Below are 20,939 nucleotides of genomic sequence, written 5' to 3'. Positions count from 1 at the left end.
TATAATATTTTGTTTAATGGCTGCTCTCTCTCTCTTAAATATCTCTTCTTTTCTTTTGTGGAATTTTTCCTGTCACGTAGGTCACAGTCAACATTTTATTAAGTTCATAAGAGTAACTTGAACTTGCAAGCAGTTTCACTGTTCAGGTATACACCTAGTACCCCAAGGACAAACATGGAATTAGCAGTTTTCCCCTAAATGCTTAGATTTAGATATAGGCCAGAAAAAATAAAAAATATTGAATATGTTGTCATTGTCATGTAGGTCACACATGGAATTAACCAAATATTATAGTCATTAACGTAATCTTTTTAGATCATTATTAAATATTCAAAATAAAATCTAAATGAATGTTAAGTTGTGTTTCTGAAAATGCATTGCATTACATTAGTACCAAATAAATGCCATAGCTCAGTCAGAATAACGTCGAAACTTCGATGTCAATGTCTCAGGTTCAAATCCTCGTCATCCCATTTCATTTTGTGTTACAGGATAGTATAATTATATGATTATGTCTTGTGACGAGAATATTGTAAGAAATGGAAATATAAAAATTAGACATTTATCCCTTGAAGAGGTGGAAAAATTCAAATACCTGGGAGCAACAGTAACAAATATAAATGATAGTTGAGAGGGAATTAAACACAGAATAAATAATATATGGGAAATGCCTGTTATTATTCGGTTCAGAAGCTTTTATCATCCAGTCTGCCGTCAAAAAATCTGAAAGTTAGAATTTATAAAACAGTTACATTACCGGTTGTTCTTTATGGTTGTGAAACTTGGACTCTCACTTTGAGAGAGGAACATAGGTTAAGGGTGTTTGGGAATAAGGTGCTTAGGAAAATATTTGGGGCTAAGAGGGATGAAGTTACAGGAGAATGGAGAAAGTTACACAATACAGAACTGCATGAATTGTATTCTTCACCTGACATAATTAGGAACATTAAATCCAGACGTTTGAGATAGGCAGGGTATGTAGCACATATGGGCGAATTCAAAAATGCATACAGTGTTAGTTGGGAGGCCGGAGGGAAAAAGACCTTTGGGAAGGCCGAGACGTAGATGAGTAGGTAATATTCAAATGGATTTGAGGGAGGTGGGATATGATGATAGAGACTGGATTAATCTTGCTCAGGACAGGGACAAATGGCGGGCTTATGTGAGGGTGGCATTAAACCTCCGGGTTCCTTAAAAGCCAGTAAGTAAGTACAGGAGAGTATAATGTGGTTCCTTAAAAGCCAGTAAGTACAGGAGAGTATAATGTAACCAGGTAACTTGCCTCGACAGGGATTCGAACCTGGACCACCTGGTTTCGCAGCCAGATGCGCTGTTACTCCACAGATGTGGATGCTAAAGAACGATAACAGAATATAAATAATTTGAATATTATTTTCATTGCTAACAAACGCTAACAAAATAAAAGTGATAACTTGAATAAGGCTGGAACTCACAACCTTCAAAACATTAAGTGAGCACTCTACCGCGCTGTTCTACGAGACGCAGATATGGAATGACTCCTGCTTAAACACTATATTTCCGAAACTGCTTCAAGTGTGCAACTAAAAGCGCAAGCATCGTGTAACATCACCATGATCTGAAGTGGATTTAGAATATATTCGCTGTTCATGAATGCGGTCACTTCTTCTTTTACAGCTTTACTTAAGTGCACATGATTTTTCCATTACTACTCACTGCCAAATTGACTTTCTCAGATTGTGTATTATACAATATAAATTCCTAACATATGTCATTTATATTTATAGCTGCATAAGATTTTCTGATGATATGGCATAGTTAGCAGAAAAGAGGATACTAAGGGGAATTAAATGACAGCTATGAGTAGTAGTAGGGCCTATAAGTGAAAATAAGACAAAGACATTCGGTGGTAAGAATAAACATGAGTATATAGTGTATACTGGACTTTTTTTTAGTAAATACTCTTATTAGTAAGAATAAAAACATTTGAGTACCTACTCAATTTTGATTACATACTCATAACATGGAAGCATAGTAGAATATACTCAAGCGTCCATTTTGTACAGAACATACACTCATGCTTGATAAGAATAAAAGCTAGTATATTCTCATATTTATAAGTTCGTTCTTATGTTATTCTGAGTATGGTTTGTAGCAGGCTCAATTCTGAGTATTTGTTGATTTGTGTTCAGTTTAAAGTTAAATTAAAAAGAAATGGAATAATTTATGAACGATGTAGTGCCTCATGAAAAAATATATAAAAAGATGTGAACTTCAGAAACCTTTAACGCTTCACAAAAGTGAATATGAAACTGGTTAAACACGTATTTGTTCTTCGTAAAAAACATAACCTATAAGAATATGAATGGCTATCAAATTATAATTTAGATTGTATTGTTAAATATAATTAACAATTACAGTTTATTTTGTAAAATTTGAATTGCAAAATGCAATTACTTGTAACTTTAAAATTATATATAACTGCTCCATAATAAAAAATACAATTAGCATAACTGGAATTCTAGAAATAGATTGTAATCTCTATCCAACATCCCGTAATGACGATTTCCCAGTAGTATTTTCTTGTTTCCTGCTTCATTAACGTCACTTATCTGATTCACTCTCTCTTTCATATTTATTTATTTATTTATTCACTTATTTAATTTATTTATTTTATTTATTTAGACTATTTAACTCTTTATTTATTTAATTTACTTATTTATTTCATTTATTTACTTAATTATTTAATTAATTTATTTAGTTACTTATATACCTATTTTATTTATTTATTTCATTTATTTACTTATTTAATTAATTTATTTATGTATCTATTTATTTAATAAATTAATTTATTTATTTAATTATTTAATTAATTCTATCTAATCTAATCTTGTCTGTCTGTCTGTCTGTCTGTCTGTCTGTCTGTCTGTCTGTCTGTCTGTCTGTCTGTCTGTCTGTCTGTCTATCTATCTATCTATCTATCTATCTATCTATCTATCTATCTATCTATCTATCTATCAATAGGTAAAATGAGTATATACTAACTTTTAAACGATCAAGTAGCCTGTAGAGATGAGTATATATTCGCGTTAGGTAGAATGTCTTTATTCTTACGAAAATGAGTATGTTCTAGTGGTTACGAGTATATAATCACAGAAAGTGCTCACATTCATAAGTACAGTACATATAAACCTTGAGAAAGTACTTAAGCTTTATATTCTTATTACCCATTGGTTATTGGAAGAAAAATAAAAAAGACTAATGTGCGAATTTGAAAAGAAGCAATAGACAAATGAACAGCTACAAATACTTGGGGTGTACTGTAAGTAGTAACATGAGTTGCTGTCAGAAAGTCAAAAGGAGAAAAGTATGACAAAGGAACATTTTAGTATAAAAGGAGTATCTTCTGCGGACATCTGGAAAAGAAGTAAGGAAGAGGCTAGTGAAGTGCTTTGTATGGAGTGTGACATTGTGTGCAGCAGAAACATAGATATTGCGAAGAAGTTAAAAGAAACGACTAGAAGCATTTTAAATGTGGATATGGAGACGAATGAAGCATGTGAAATGGACAGACAGAATAAGAAATGAAGCTGTGCTAGGAAGAGTAGGTGATGAAAGAATAATACTGAAACTGATCAGGAAGAAAAAAAGAAATTATCTGGGTCATTGGCTAAGAAGAAACTGCCTACTAAAGATGCACTGAAGGGAATGGTGAACAGAAGAAACGATCGAGGCAGAAGAATTCATCAGATGACAGACAGTATTAAGATAGCCTATATGAATTGTAGGCCTATATGGAGACTAAGAGGAAGGCAGAAAAGAGGGAAGATTGGAGAATGCTGGATTTGCAGTGAAGAACCTCATAATGGGCAGAAAACTGTGAATATTCACAACAGCCACGATAATAATCAATTCATGTGCGATTAACTTAATTTACTAGAGCATTACCACATTAAGGTCCAAATGTATTTACATCCTTGTTGTAGTCGAGTCATAAATATGTATCGCATACAAAAAAAAAATTGAGTTCCGACATCAATTTCACACCTAAAATACGGGTCGAAAGTAGTTGTGAAAGTGCTGGCCAGCAAAAAGGTGCAAGCAGACGGGATCGCTCGAGTGAGGTAGAAGAGGTAGGCAGCAGAGAGGGGCAGCACATGCGTCTCACTTCCGTGCGTTTCCTTACTGATTCATAGAGAAAAGACAAGTTTTCGTAAGGTCAAATCAGTGAGAGGTTAGGTTAGGTTCGGTTAAGCTTTTGGTATGCCTTAAAATAAATGGCACATTCTTAGACAACTGTGATAATGTGCAAGGCATAGCAAAATCCTAAAGTAACCTAACCTGTCAATGATTCGACTAAAGTGAGTAAGTAATCTCACCCTATACACTGCGATACGAGATGGCGGACGAGCGCAAGGCTACGTGAATAAAATTATGCATGTATGCATGGCAACCAACACCACACTACTCAGCAATGAGAGAAAGGCTGCTATCTTGTATTTCAAAAGCTAATATGGTGTAACTGTATGACATCAAGGACGTAGTTTATATATAACACCACAGCCGCATTGATACGATGCGTCGAATTCCGGAAACCTGTATGGCAAAGGAACTGTTGGCCAGACAAATTATTATCTGGGTTCGATCCCCGTATAAATGTAATTCCTTGGAACACATATGAGTATGAAAGAATTGCAAGAAAATCGTCAAGTTAGAATATATAATAATCCAATGACACGAAGTACGAGGGGTGTTCTGAAAGTAAGTTTCGTAATTTTTTTTATGTGAAGATGGTACAGCAGGTGAAACAAACATTAACCATAAGAAACTACACATGTTGCTGGTTCAATGACGGAATGGCGTCAGCGGAGGGGGAATGACGCATGCGCAGATCGCCGAGAAAGAGAGCGTAGCAGTTGAACAGCGTGCCCAAGGGTATTCGAGTAAAAATCACGATGAGAGACAGACGTGTGCTGACAACATGGTTGCCAATGGAAGTGCGTGCTGTTATCCGGTATGAATGGGCACGTGGGAGTAGAGTGTCCGTAATCCATGAACGCCTACAGACCGTGTATGGTGAAGAGGTCATGTCTCGTTAAATGGTTGGTCGCTGGCGTTGCATGTTCAGTGAAGGAAGGCAGAATGTGGAGGATGAAGGTCGAAGTGGGCGTCCCTCCACATCCACAAATGAAAACAACATTGCTAGAGTACAGGACGTGTTAGTGGACAGGCACATAATGGTATCAGAGGTGGCGTCCACATTGCATATTGGTTGTGCTCAGGCCCATCACATGCTCCATGATGTGTTGGGTTACAGAAAAGTCTCTGCAAGATGGGTGCCGAGAAACCTGACCCCAGATCACAAGAGTGCAAGAATGGGAATCACCCTTGATCACACGATGCGGTATGCACGAGAGGGAAATGAGTTCCTGTTCAGAGTCATCACAGGCGATGAGACATGGGTGCACCACTTTACCCCAGAAACCAAGGCCGCCTCAATGACGAGGAAGCATCCCACTTCACCAGTGACGAAAAAATTCAAAGTGACATCCTCCACAGGAAAGGTTATGGCCACAGTGTTCTGGGACGCAAAAGGTGTCATTCTTCTGGATTTCCTCCATGAAGGGACCATCAATGCGGCATGCTACTGCAACACCCTCACCAAACTCAGGTCCGCCATTCGACGAAAGAGACCAGGGTTCTTGAGTGAAGGTTTTATGCTTTTGGACGACAATGCAAGACCACACACAGCAAAGTTCACACAAGATCACATTCGCTGCTTCGAATGGGAGAGATTGGATCACCCAGAGATGCAAGGAATTGTCGCACAGCCTACTCCACCTCATCATTGTTTTGGAAGTGACGTCCCGAAAGTGCGGCTTTCAATGCAGGAAACAGGTGGAAGTCCGAGAGCTCTGAGTCCAGTCCCTCTCCTCTCAGTCTACTCTCTGCCCTCTTGAGTCCACTCTGTCCCCTCAGTCCACACTCTGTCTTCTCAGTCCACTCTATGTGTTCTCAGTCTAATCCGTGTCCTCTCAGTCCACTATTTGTCGCCTCAGTCCACTCTCTGTTCTCTCAGTCTACTCTCTATCCTCTCAGTCTACTCTTTGTCCATTCTCTGTCTTCTCTCAGTTCACTCTATATACTCTCTGTCCTGTCCTCTTATTCCACTCTCTGTCTTCTCAGTCCACTCTCTTTACTTTCAGTCCAATCTATGTCCTCGCAGACTTCTCTCTGTACTCTCATTCCACTGTCTGTACTCTCATTACACTCTCTGTTCTCTCAGTCAACTCTCTGCCCTCTCAGTCTAATATCTGTCCTGTCACCACACTCTCAGTCCTAGCAGTCCACTCTCTGTCCCATCAGTCCACTCTATGTACTCTCAGTCAACTCTGTATCCTCTCACTCGCCTCTCGCTTTCAGTCCACTCTGTCTTCTCAGTCCACTCTCTTTAGTTTCAGTCCACTCTGTCCTCTCAAACCACTCTCTGTACTCTCAGCCCACTCTCTGATCTCTCAGTCAACTCTCTGTCCTCTCAGTCTAATCTCTGTCCTACCACTCCCACTCTCTCTCCTCTGATTCAGTCTCTATCCTCTCGGTCCACTCTGTCCTCTCAGTCCACTCTATGTACTCATTATACTCTCTGTTTTCTCACTCTATCCTCTGTCCTCTCAGTCCACTCTATGTGCTCCAATCTCTGTCCTCTTAGTCCACTCTGATCTCTCAGTCAACTCTCTGTCTTCTCAGTCCTCTCTCTGTTTTTTGTCAGTCCACTCTCTTTACTTTCAGTTCACTCAATGTCTTCTCAGCCTACTCTCTGATCTCTCAGCCCACTCTCTGACCTTTCAATCTACTCTCTGCCTCCACAGACTAATCTCTGTCCTGTCACAACACTGTCTGTCCTACCAATCCACTCTCAGTTCTCTGAGTCCATCTCTGCCCTCTCAGTCCACTCTCTGTCTTCCAGTAAACTCTATGTACTACCATTCCACTCTATGTGCTCCCAGTCCAATCTCTGTCCTCTCAGTCCAAAATTTGTCGGCTCAATCCACTCTATGGAATCTCAATCTACTCCATGTCCTCTCAGTCCACTCTTTGTCTTCTCAGTCCACTCCATTTACCTTCAGTCCCTCTATGTCCTCTCAGACCGCTCTCTGTTCTCTCAGCCCACTCTCTGATCTCGCAGTCAACTCTCTGCCCTCTCAGTCTAATCTCTGTCATGTCACTACACTCTGTCCTACCTGTCCACTCTCTGCCCTCTTGAGCCCACTCTTAGTCCATTCTCAGATTTCTCAGTCCACTTTATGTGCTCTCAGTCCAATCTCTGTTCTCTCAGTCCACTGTTTGTCGCTCAGTCCACTCTCTGTCCTGTCAATCCACTCTCTGTCTTCTCAGTCCAATCTCTGTCCTCAGTTCACTATTTGCCGCCTCAGTCCACTCTATCTACTCTAAGTCTACTCTCTGTCCTCTCAGTCCATTCTGTCTTAGTCCACTCTCTTCACTTTCGGTCCACTCTATGCCCTCTCAGACAGCTCTCTGTCCTCTCAGCCCACTGTCTGATCTCTCTGCCCTCTCAGTCTAATCTCTGTCCTGTCACTACACTCTGCCCTCTCAGTCCAATCTCTGGCCTCTCAGTCCAGTCTCTGCCCTCTCAGTCCAGTGTCTGTCCTCTCAGTCAACTCTCTGTCTTCTGAGTCTACTCTATTTTCTCTCAGTCCAACCCCTTTCCTCTCTGTCCACTATTTGTCAGCTCAGTCCACTTTCTGTCCTCTCAGTCTACACTCAGTCCATTCTGTCCAGTTTCAGTTCACGCTATCCTTTCAGTCTACTCTCTGTTCTTTCAATCCAGTCAATTCAGTCCACTCTCTACTCTAAGTCCAGTCTCTGTGTTCTCTGACAAATCTGTTTTTATTTTAAGTCCACTGTCTGTAATCTGAGTCCAGTCTCTGTCCTGCAAGTCAAATCTCTGTATTCTCATTCCACTATGTTTACTCTCAGTCCACTTCCTGTCCTCTCAGACCATTCTCTGTAATCAGTTCACTCTCTGTACTCTCAGCCCAATCTCTGTCTTCTCAGTCCACTCTCTCTACTCTCAGTACACTCTATGTACATTCAGTTTACTCTGTCCCCTCAGTCCACTCTCTCTCTGCTCTCAATTCTCTCTGTTCCCTCAGTCCACTCTCTACTCTCTTTCCACTCAGTCCACTCTGTCCTCTCAGTTTCCTATGTCCTGTCAGTCCACTCTCTGTGCCCTCAGTACACTCTGTCCTCTCAGTCGAATCTGTTCTCTCAGTCAACTCTCTGAAGTCTCACTCCATTATGTGTACTCTCAGTCCAATCTCTGCCTGCCAGTCAAATCACTGTCCACTCAGTCCACTCTCTGTACTCTCAGTCCACTCTGTCCTGTCAGTTCACTCTCTGAACTCTTAGTTCACTCTCTGTCCTCTCAGTCTTCTCTCTGTCCTCTCACACTGGGTTCTGTGTGTTTCTCCGCATGGGACTTATGTTCACATATTCTGGAATTTTTTTAGCACTGTTAGAAGGGTGAAACTTGGGAAATAAATCCTGTGTTCAAATTATGGTCTATTAGTATTCTGATGGGAGAGATTGTAATATTAAACATTATGCAATTTCTTAGGCAATTCATGTGTCTGCACTACCTCTTATCAGTATACAAGGATTGAACTCAAAATATAATGTTCTGCCTGAGTTCAAACTTAGGCCTGTTACAATTTAGTCTATGAACGTTATATTTGCAAATAATGAACAATATTTTTATTTTTCTGCTCTTCCTTCATACACATACTATGTATTGACTTATAAGTGTACAAGATTCGAACTCCGGAAATAATGCTCTCATTGAGCTCAAACTATCGATTTTTACTTTGATATTCTTGTTATGTATGCTAATTTTTACATTTTCCCTGCGATTCCTTTGTAGGCCTACAGTTAATTATGTGGGCCCATTATAAATGTAAGGAACTCGAACTCTGCATATAATGCACTCACTGGGTTCAAAGTATTGAATTATACTTCGTGTCATTAGATCATTATATATTCTACTTTGACGATTTTCTTGCAATTTTGTCCTACTCATACGTGTTCCAAGGAATTACATTTATACGAGGATGGAACCCAGGAAATAATGTGTTTAGCTAACAGTTTCTTTGCCGTACGGGTTTTCCGGAGCTGGACGCATCGTATCAATGCGACTCTGATCTTCTATCTATAACTACTCCACGATTTCATACATTTGCTCTTTCTAGTGTTTTAAGATATAATTTTGAGGAATCCGTATACTGAAACTTTCCCCAACAGAGCATTCGAACATACAGGTAAGTATCAAACTACAATTCGTATTCGACATCTCGTAAAGTAACAAGTACCACATAGCCATTTAAGTTTTTTTTTTTTTTTACATACCTGCTTTTTGGTGTGTTTACAACGCAACATCTCAAAAGCTGGTTCTGGCGACTGTGTAAAAGCCATTACTAATAATTTGGTCAATCAGTTAAAACTACAATCACACACAAACTTTACTGTTAAGTGTAAAATACGGTATTAATACGTATTTAAATCTATTTCAAATATCTTCGTTCACAAACCTAACATTTCTCTAGCACAGATCACAAGGACTCGACCAATGTCCCCAACGCTTGATAATGAAATTACCCATCCTAGATCATTAAATTACCCGAATTCGCTAAAAATATTCTCTGTTTCAAATATAATTACAGCGACCAAACATATGTGGACCAAAGAGTTTGTAATATACAGGGAAAGGATTTATATGTAAATACATATTTACTTATAAAGCTAATATAATTTATATTTTGCATTATCTTTATGTTTCACAATGTGTAGGGTTGAAAAATCCTACTTTTATTTTCCATATTTTTCCATATTTTAGAGTTTAGTACATATTTTCGTTAATTTCCATATATTTTCCATATTTCATATAAAACAGTCCATATTATATTAGGTTTAACAATAAAACAAAACAAAATTCCATTAACTTTTAAAAATACATTTCAACAATAGAGATTTAAACACATGTTCAGTAATCCCTTTAACATCAGAGTTATTTGAAAATTAGCAGTCCTATCAACAATGGGAAAGTAAGTTACAAAACTGTATTAATTTAATTTAAAATTTTTAACAGACTTCAGTTGTGCAGCTCAACAGTTAAATGCCAGTCAGAGTACACATAGGTTCAGTTTTGTAAATCATACTATAAAGACGGTAAATATGCCAAAAGTACGTCATTCAGTCAATTTAAAATCAAAACTAACAAGTTACATTTCAGAATTTAAAGAAGATGGTTTATCAACTGACAATAAAATATTATTTTGTAATTTGTGTCAGTGTGCAGTATCATCTACACAAAAGTTCCTGGTGCAACAACACATTACAACTAGTAAACATCAGGCCAACAAACAACTAAATTCCAAGCAGAGACAATTGTTTTTAACACAACCAACAACATCGAATGTAAGATCTGAGTTTAACATCGACCTGTGCCGTTCTCTCATCTCTGCTGATATTCCTCTCTACAAACTAAAGAATAAGGTCTTCAGGGAATTCCTTGAAAAATATACTCAACATACAATCCCGGATGAGTCAACACTTAGGAAGACGTATGCTCCATCCATCTACGATGAGACAATACAGAAGATAAGAGATGAAATTAAAGATAGTTCAATTTGGGTTTCCATTGATGAGACTCCCGACAAAGAAGGTAGACTTGTTGGTAATGTAGTTATCGGTTTGTTAAGTGAACAATATTCTGAACGAATTCTTTTACATTGTGATGTTCTAGAAAAGTGCAATAACAAAACTATAGTTAAACTGTTCAACGAAGCTATGGGTATCCTGTGGCCAAAGGGTATTATGTACGATAATGTGTTATTCTTTATTAGCGATGCTGCCCCTTATATGGTCAAAGCTGGACAAGCATTATCTGTTGTATATCCTAAATTGACTCATTTTACTTGTGTGGCGCATGCATTTCATCGTGTGGCAGAAGTGGTCAGAGACAATTTCCCTAAAGTAGATTTGTTGATTTCATCAGTGAAAAAAGTATTTCTCAAAGCTCCCAGTAGAGTTAACGTGTTGAAAGAAATGTACCCTGAAATTCCATTGCCACCAAAGCCAATTTTAACTAGATGGGGTACATGGCTAGAAGCAGTTGAATATTATGCCGAACATATAGACTCTATTAACAATGTTCTCCTTGCATTGGACTCTGAAGATGCAGTCTCAATTGATACTGCGAAAACAGTTACCTGTGACATAAGTGTGAAGAATGACTTAGCTCACATTCAGCATACATTTTCATGCATCATAAAAACGCTCAAAAGTCTCCAAAATAGGCACCTTTCACTATCTGAAAGTTTTGAAATTATAAATAGTACTGTGGAACAACTGAATCGTGGTAGAGGTAAAGTTGCAGATGCAGTAAGAGCTAAGGTGGACACTGTACTTTCAAAAAACCCTGGATATGAAGAACTACAAAAGGTTGTTGCTGTGATGAGTGGTGAATCAACAGTGAAGATTAACTTGGACTTATCCCCAGCAGACATTGTGAAATTGAATTATGTACCAGTTACTTCTTGTGACGTCGAACGCTCTTTTAGTCAGTATAAATCTATCCTCAGAGACAATAGAAGAAGATTCACTTTTCAGCACTTGAAAGAAATGTTTGTAACCTATTGTTATGGTAACAGACAATAAAAATTGTGTTTTGTTGAAACTACATTGGAAGATAAGGTACGTCCATTATATTTTTTGTTTAGTTTGATTAAAATGTACCAATATTTAACGTACATAGTCATTTTTTTATAATTTTAAGTCCATATTTAATTCCATATTTTGGTAAAAATCCATATTTAATTCCATATTTTGGTAAAAATAACTACATATATATTTACATATTTCATATATTTTTAGTCCATATAAATCCGTTCCCTGGTAATATATAACTAGAGACACCAACGGCGCTAGTTCGCGTAAAAAATTGAACCGCTGTTCGGCCGCCATTAAAGGGAGTTGATGCTTCGCCGGGAGTGCGAGCAGTTCAAGCTTATTGAGGAGTACGAATAAATATAAGTACACTTGAAGGGAAATAATAAGAAAATTGTGAAATACTGCGCCGCAAATAATTGTTCGAACATAGCTATTATTGTAGGATGCTCAGGAAAGCATGCATATATTAATATTTGAAAGAATGTTCCAAATGCAGTTCCTCCTTTGAATGTGTTTGCAGAATGTCGGAATATTTCTTGGATAAAGTTTTTCCAGAAACAAATTAATCAGGTTTACAAGGTTGGTTTCAACAATGTCTGTAACGGTTAGGTGCCATCATATTACAGTGGATTATAATAGCAGAGTGCATAAGAAAATCCCCAGACTATATCTGTCTAAAACTGTTTTGTTTCACAATAAATGAATTAATAATGTAATTTCCGTATTGTACAGTATGTACTTCTAGTTTTTGATTGTATTAAATGCAAAGAAATTAGTGAAAATATAGCTGATGGCCTAGTTACGCCTATTATTACCACTACTACTAGGTCTACTATGACTACTATTACTTGGCCTACTATTACCACTACTACTAGGTCTATTATTACCACTACTACTAACTAGGTCTCACTACTACTAGGCCTACTAATACCACCAAAACTAGACCTATTATTACCACTACTTCTAGGCCTACCATTACCACAAACACTAGGCCTACTATTACCACTAATACTAGGCCTACCATTACCACTACTACTAGGTCTACTATTACCACTACTAGGCCTACTATTGCCATTACTACTAGGCCTACTATTGCCACAAAAACTAGACCTACTATTACCACAAAAACTAGACCTACTATTACCACAAAAACTAGACCTACTACTACTGCACCTACTATTACCATTACTACTAGGCCTACTATTACCACTACTACTAGGCCTACTATTACCACCACTCATAGGCCTATTATTACCACTACTACTAGGCCTACTATTACCACTAGTACTAGGCCTACTATTACCACTACTACTAGGCCTATTATTACCACTACTACTAGGTCTACCATTACCACAAAAACTAGGCCTAATATTACCACTACTACTAGGCCTACTATTACCACTACTCCTAGGCCTACTATTATCGCTACTAATTGTATTAAAAAGTCTGTACTGACCTCTAACTTGGTGGTCATCAACTACACAATGAATAGATTGTTTTATCATAAAATTTATTCTCATTATATTTTAAAACTGTTTCCAGAATTTTTATGATCTCATATTGCCATGCACCACTAAATATTCTCTAAGCACCATATACCTTCCTCTTCCTTTGCATGAAAGGACTGAAATATAGATCATTTGAAATATTACAGTAAATATCCATTATTATGTCCTTAAAACAATACTAGTAATACTGAAATTTAATGCTGACATTGCCATTATTCACTATTTCACATACTTATCCCAAGTGTATATGGTTATTTTATTTATTTTTTAGAATATCGCCAAAGATGAACCATTATAATACTTTAATAAATATAGCGCTCCTCTGCCATTCATGTTTATTTCATCACGACTCATCCTTTGTAAAAGATGTTTAAAACAGTGTCTATCACCAGGCTACATCAATGTATTGTGGTACTGTTTTCGAATTTTGCGCCCCAAACACTCCCTTTAATGGCGGATGCTAGCCGATTCAATTTGTGACATTTTTCTTGCCTGCCACTCACGGGTATGTGTTTCTAGTAAGTATTACAAACTCTTTGATGTGGACCAACGAGATCGCACAGTTCTCCAGAACAAGTTCCTGCGTACTGCAACAAATGCCCCCTGGTTGTAAGAAATCAACAACTGCATCAAGAATTGGGAATTCTTCCACTAGAACAGTACATCCATTCATGTCAAAATCTTTCTTCAACAAACTTCCTGGTGTTCCTGGAGCTGTGACATATAACCACAGTCTACTATATACCAGGGGGGTTTAACTCAAATGATAGATGTTGGATGCTCATAGATGTTCCATAGTTTGCCGCATGTGGTCAGGACAGCGCTGGCTGTATTTCGATCACAGAGTTTGTAAAATTAGCAGTACAAAACTCTTTGGTTTCGAAAGTTCTTTGCCAATATGACAGTTTTAAACAGATATTATTAATATCCATTATTTACAGAATGTGTCAGTTTTATAATATTTGGATTATTATTACTATTACTATATAGTTATTTTGCATTTTCGTTCGAGGACAAAGTAGCCATATTAGTGTACTGTGTATGACCTATTAACCTCATTTGTTCAGTTGATCAATTGTTGGATGTTGGCATTCCTATTCTGTTTAAATCTTGTATAAATTATGGAATGGACGAACATGGCTGCTTAAGGAAGAAATTTGAACAGATCGAGTTAATTGAGAAGTTACTAGTGCTTTCCTGCAACAAGAAATAATTCGCAACGTTAAAGGTAAGAAAGAAATATGTTTGAGATTACATCTACACGGTTCAACTTTTCTTTCAACTTCACACATTCAAGCAATGCCTGCAAGATTGGTATTTAATAATAACGGAAGTGCACACAATGTGCAGGATAATATATTATTTTAGCTTTCGCTGCTGCAGAACTTGGTCAGTGAAACTATAATCGGTGTTTACACTCCATCACATGGTATTTTAATATTAATATGGCGTACCTTGTAGATAGAAAATCTTAATGTATCTTAATTCAACATGCGCTTTAAACTTGATTCTTTCAATATTCTTCCCAGACTGCTTGCGTACGAGCATGAAAAACTGAACCGTGTAGATGCAGCTTAACTGCACTGTCATGTTTTCTAATTAAAACTGAATTCTTCCATCATATCTTAAACGTTTATTAAACTGAGATCTTTAATTGTTTTCAGGGATAAACTTCAGAACGCGATTACCTTCCTTCTACCACTACCACATGATGAAATGATTTCTGTGTATTAGGCCTAACTACAATTACGCCAAGAGCTTTAAAGGTAAGCTAACAGAGGTAATATACACTTTGGGTATGAACGAACATCTTATTTTTGTATATAGCTAAGTTAAGTTGGTCAGACATCTTAAAATTCGTGGGACAGAATCTGATATGACTAAATATGTTGTTCTCGGTGTAATTCTTTACAGTTGCGTTACCAAAGGATGTCGGGGGGTACCTTAGCTTGGTAACGCAATAGTAAAGAAGTGTTGTTCCCGAAAAGCTATATTTTAGAAATTTGACTTTACAGTTAACAGTAGTACCTTTACTGGAATAATTTTGATAAAATAAAAAGAGTTAAATTGCCGGAGATATTTATTATTTTTATAGACTCGTGGATAGAATTCTTCCAGGAATATTTCACAAACGTTGATTATACTGCAATCCTTCAATTGTTCTATGAAATGTAGTGTTATTAATGCATTATATGATACTAGGCTACTGCTGGTTTGTTTCAGTTAATAGAAAGACAAATGGCGGAGTTTTACACTGTGAATGTGCTGCAGTGTACTGTCAGAAATGGGTTAGTAATGAGAAGACCTGGTTATTCCTGTTTCCTGCGCCAAGTAATGCAGCACAGCTTAAAAGGTAAGCAATGGCATTGGCATAAGCTCAATGCAAAGATATCCTTATATATCATCAGTAAATAGTCAGGGTTGGTAAACTGTAGTGATTTTTTAATTTAAGTGAGAATTATTTGTCAAATTCATATTTGTTTATTAAAATGAGTTTTTGCCTTCTTTTGTAATTCATTTAAACTTAATTTGTGCATTAGTTCCTACATAATTGTGTAATTTGTTAATATGTTATTTTAAGTAATTAACAACATCTCTTCAAAAATAATTTACTATGTTTACACATAGGCCTCATTATTAATACATGAAGAGTTACAGCACTAATAACCTGCACTTAATGATAATAATAATTAGCTTAGACTTAGGCAAGATATTATGCTCAGTTTGTTATTCATTAGAAAAGAATTCAACTATTTAGGGAGATTAATATTTACAAATAAATTTATCAGAAGAGCTTAGCACTGTGTGTTTTCAGAATAAATACGTAGTCCATTTGGCATTGTGCAACTTTTAATTTGAATATTGTTATGAGCTACAACTATTCATTTCAATCCTCAGCATCATACTGTGCTTTAATTAGGTGGTGATTCCGAAAGTAGGAAAGTAGGCTCTACTTGACTACCTGTACCATGTGTTCTGTTGCTCCTTAATTAGGAGTTGGGAAAAGACATATGAGAAGCAAACATTCAAAACCTGTCCATTTCTTCAGAAAATGCTAGAATTATATGTCTGTAATAAACAAAGATTTTTCTGTGGTGAAATTTTATATGAATTCATAGGAAGAAAAATATATTTCACCATAGAAAATATTTCGTTCATTGCAGAGATGCAAGTTTGCTACTCGTATATATTGCTAATAGTTTTAAGAAGCAGCAGAACAGTCATATGTAAAAACGTTTATATATTTTTTTTTCAGGAAGTTAATTTCTCATCTTAATCATGTTAGGTGCATATAATTTTAATCTGTGATTTAAGTAGTAACAATTATTTGATGTAAATAAAATGAAAATTATTTTATTTACATCATGATTAAATCATTAATTTAAATTAATACCAACCCTGGTTTGTGTATTTTTTTTTTTTAAGAAAATAATAGAATTTTGATTGTAACAGGTACCACATGTGGGCAGCTGTGGCAGAAAATCCTCATCCTTACAGAAGGGCCTATATATGTGCAAGCCATTTTCGCAGTAATCAGTATAACGGTGACTTCAGATATAACTTACTAAGAGGGGCCATTCCATCAAGGGATGCTTGGTATCCCACTCAAGAACTACGACCCACTTCATCACCAGCCTACTTACATTAACCTTTTTCACCACCTAACATAATTGCTTCATTCATTGTCTTTATCTTTTAACAAAATTGTGTTTAATTTTGTTGACAAGTGTATGGTAGTGGACTTCATTCATCATTATTATTATTGTTATTATTATTATTATTATTATTATTATTAAAGGTAAAAGGTAAAGGTATCCCCGTAACATGCCAAGAAGGCATTTGGGGGGCATGGAGGTAGAGCCCCATGCTTTCCATGACCTCGGTACTAGAATGAATTATTATTATTATTATTATTATCATTGTTATCTCATTTCGTTTAATGTGTTGATTTCTTCAGTTAATTGAAGGAAAATAAGGGGAATTCATTCATTCATCTGAAAAAAAAAAAGTAGAGTACTTGACTTCTACATTATGAGCAATATAATTTTTGTAATATATAGGGCAATGATAAATCTAACGATCTTTAAGACCCTAAGTTAACATTACATAGTAATATAAATACAAATAATAATTACTAGTACATTGAGCATTTCAGTTGTGTCATCTATAGGGCATAGGAGGGAGTCCAGTGGCAGCGATACGAATCTGCAGCTTCTGCAACTGGTGAGATTTGGGTGCATTATTTAGAATTTTTAGAGAGTAAATATGTTGTTGTTTTCTAATGTCAGGCGTTTGACAATAAAGTCATTTGACCTCTTGCACTCCAATATTTTTCAAAGATATTATCATGACCAGAGTAAATATGTTGATGTTTTCTAATGCCAGGCATTTGACAATAAAGTCATTTGACCTCTTGCACTCCAGTATTTTTCAAAATTATTGTCATGGTCAGCCACTGAAGCACAGATTTTGAGGTGTTCCGAATCCATTTCTTGGTTTGAGTAGCACAATGGACAGTTAGGAGACTGATATATTCCAATTCTATGCAGCAAAATAGTCCCCCAATCGGATTTCTGGGCGGGACTACTTTAATGGTACAGAAGCAACTAAATTTTTTATAATGGAATGCTTGTCGTACAACATCAGCTAAGAAGAGAGTAAATATGGTACAATATTTTGTCTCTTCTCACTTTATAGATCTCTTGGATGTGGAACAACAAGTTTTGACGGAGAAATCATTGTAATAAGTAAAAGTCTCAGGAATCTTCTATGCCACATCAATAAATTTAAGAATGCAGTTATATTGTCAGACTCCAAAGCAGCTATTCTATCAATAGTCTCTAAATACATACTTTCATCTCAAACAGCAGAAATAACTAAAATGCTCTCTCAATTAATATCACTCAATAAAAGAATTGTATTCCAGTGGATACCATCCCATTGTGGAATCCTGGGAAACGAGAATGCTGATGCTTTAGCAAAGAAGGGCAGCACTGCTACTTACAGACCTGTTACTAAATCTACGTATTACTCTGTGAAAAGATTTATTAAATCTACATACTTAGACTTCAACAAACAAAATTTGATAACACAAATCTCAAGGGAAAAAATGGAACACTGCATCATAATCCACTGTTAATTCCCGATTTACCACTAAAATCGTCTGTAGCTGCATTTAGATTGGCAACAGGCCATGACTGTCTGGCCAAACGAACACCTCCATAGAATTGGAATATATCAGTCCCCTAACTACCCACTGTGCAACTCAAACCAAGAAATGGATTCGGAACACCTCAAAATCTGTGCTTCAGTGGCTGGCCATGATAATATCTTCGAAAAATATTGGAGTGCAAGAGGTCAAATGACTTTGTCAAACCCCTGGCATTAGAATACAACAACAACATATTTTGAGCAATGGGGCCACAATCAAATCAAACACTCAGTATCAAAGCTCAAAATTAGGAAATGTTGCGAAGTATAGACTTATCTCTAATAAATTGTATTGCACTTTTTCTAATATGTTCAGTGTTTTGAATCAACTATACATCAGAGAATGAAAAATAATTTTTTTACTTGTATTTCTTAATGGTGTTTTTATTAAAAGTCTAAGTTAATTTTATGTGTGTTGTAGACAAATAGTTTTCTTTGTATTCTTTATCAGTGGTGATTATTGATTACTTAGATTTTTAATATCCACATATTAAACTAATGGCAGTTACTTTTAAAAATAGATGTTCAGCTCTGACGGTGTAAAACAAATAAAGTGGTGTTTTATAAATGTTTATGAACGTGCGTTGTACTATGTCACAGCAAAACAGCTTATGACTATTTTCAAGCTAATGTTTGACATAAAAAAATTAAGAGCGAATTATAATTATATAACTGACCAATAATAACTTCGAAATCAGTATTCCAAAGTCAATCTTTGTTTTTATCTTCCAATACATGATACATAACATTATTTAAAAATAGTGCTTAAGGTGTTTTGGAGAGAAGTATCCTATCCTATTCGCATCCTGTATCTCAATTACATATTAGATCTAGAAGATGCAAAAACTTTTATTAGTCAAATTTGATAAATTAATTTAATAAAAGGGTTAAATGACGGTGTGTGTTGATGGTTTTCAGTTTCATGTTCAACCATTATATTTATATTCACATGTTAAAACAAAAATGTGATATAAATATTGTGGTTAAACATGTTATTTCAACTGATAAACCATTACACACTCCTTTGGCGATATGAAAAATACCAGTATGTGTTGGTATAATAGGTATCTGCAGTACCGATCGTGCTCTAATGTTGGCATAACGGATACCTGTAATACCGATCGGGCCGTGTAACAAGGGATGTAGTTCCGCATTCTGCCGCTATGTGTAACGAGATTTAGTTCCGATGTTTTGCAGCCAAGTGTCTCGACGTCGCGTCAATAGCGTGTCGAAGGTAATGCATTGAGTTGGGGGTCTTTCTATTTATTTGTCTATGCTATATACAGTCGCGAAGCTTGAGGTGTTTTTTTGCAATTCTCGTGATAAAGCGCTCCAAGCGGTTAGCAACTAGAAACAATAGACTGTCCATGGTCGACTTTCGACTGTGTCGTATTTCTATCGCGTGCTAGCTCGTTGCGTATTTCACATTGATGCTTGTGAAATGTTCGTTATTGCTTGTAATGAAAATGTTAATGGCTAAAATATAATAATTGGAATAATAATATGGGACAAGGAGGAGAAGTTTGTAGTGCTATAAATTGTAGTAACAGTAAGAGAAAGAGGCCAGAGTTATCCTTTTTCCGATTTCCGAAAGATTCAGAAAGGTTCCTGGATTTCCACAAGATTGCTGTGCAGAAACAAAACTGTTAATTTTGAAGTTCTTTGTGACTGTTAGAATACATTATATCCTTAAATTTCACAATGAAATGTTTCAGTCTAACCGAAAGGACATTAGATACCGGTTAAAGTTCTGTCACTTAGGCTGCTAAATTTCCAGAGAAATAAAGGTTAGGTCTACTTTTTTTTCAGAGGATATATTTTTAATTGTAGCTATTAATTTTGTTATTATTTTTATGTGTTATTTTACTAAAGACGTAGAAAAATTAAGTTTGTTTCAATGAAATTTATTGATCACGTTTTATTTTCAATTCTGGTGGGATTATTATTGCTTAGGCCTACTTTTTTTTGTCAAAGGATATATTTTTAATTATAGCTGTTAATTTTGTTTTTTTTTATATTTGTTGCTTTACTAGAGACGTAGAAAAAGTCTGTTACAATCAAATTTATTGATCACGTTTTATTTCAAATTCTGGTATGATTATTATTGCTTAACCTCATCCCACTTTGTTAACTGCGTAAGCCTACACTACAAGTACCGGTATACGTAAGTTACTCCAATAATTCATATTTCCATTATTATTGTTGTAAAGGGAAATGCAAATTAATATTTATTAGTTTCATAGTTAATTATCGCTATAATCTTGAATGAGTGAAGCTATTATAGTAAATTTCAGTTCGTTTTGCACAAACAAAAATTATATTAACTTATTTCTTGCAGGTATCTTCGAGTTTATGGTGGGATTTAACATACTTTATTAAAATAATAAATTAACTTCATGCATTTAATATTTCAATAATGGAAGGAAGGTGTTAATTTTTCCAAAAGAACACAACGAAAGTGTAACATATTTTGTCGTCTGCTAGGAGAGAGATCTG

General features: G+C 36.1%; 1 protein-coding gene and 1 long non-coding RNA gene across 3 annotated transcripts in view; one reads left to right on the top strand and one right to left on the bottom strand.

The window, feature by feature from the left end:
- LOC138707952 (membrane-associated tyrosine- and threonine-specific cdc2-inhibitory kinase-like) overlaps positions 1-9,630 on the bottom strand; it is a 196,892-nt gene extending 187,262 nt beyond the window's left edge. Inside the window, exon 1 of one of the 2 annotated variants that reach the window (XM_069838022.1) lies at positions 9,403-9,630. In XM_069838022.1, the coding sequence (XP_069694123.1) occupies positions 9,403-9,468 (66 nt within the window). In that variant the 5' untranslated portion in view covers positions 9,469-9,630. The remainder of the gene's footprint in view (positions 1-9,402) is intronic. The other variant, XM_069838024.1, reaches the window with a different exon arrangement.
- A 4,607-nt stretch (positions 9,631-14,237) lies between these two features.
- Positions 14,238-18,873, top strand: LOC138707951 (uncharacterized). The gene is made up of 4 exons (XR_011334478.1): positions 14,238-14,460; positions 14,897-14,998; positions 15,456-15,585; positions 16,686-18,873. It is a non-coding gene; the product is annotated as an uncharacterized lncRNA (long non-coding RNA).
- The last annotated feature ends 2,066 nt before the right edge of the window (positions 18,874-20,939 follow it).

This window comes from Periplaneta americana, chromosome 10 (assembly GCF_040183065.1).
Source record: "Periplaneta americana isolate PAMFEO1 chromosome 10, P.americana_PAMFEO1_priV1, whole genome shotgun sequence".
NCBI classification, from domain to species: domain Eukaryota; kingdom Metazoa; phylum Arthropoda; class Insecta; order Blattodea; family Blattidae; genus Periplaneta; species Periplaneta americana.
The sequence above is the reverse complement of the archived record's forward strand: the minus strand, read 5'-3'. Positions and strand labels throughout refer to the sequence as shown.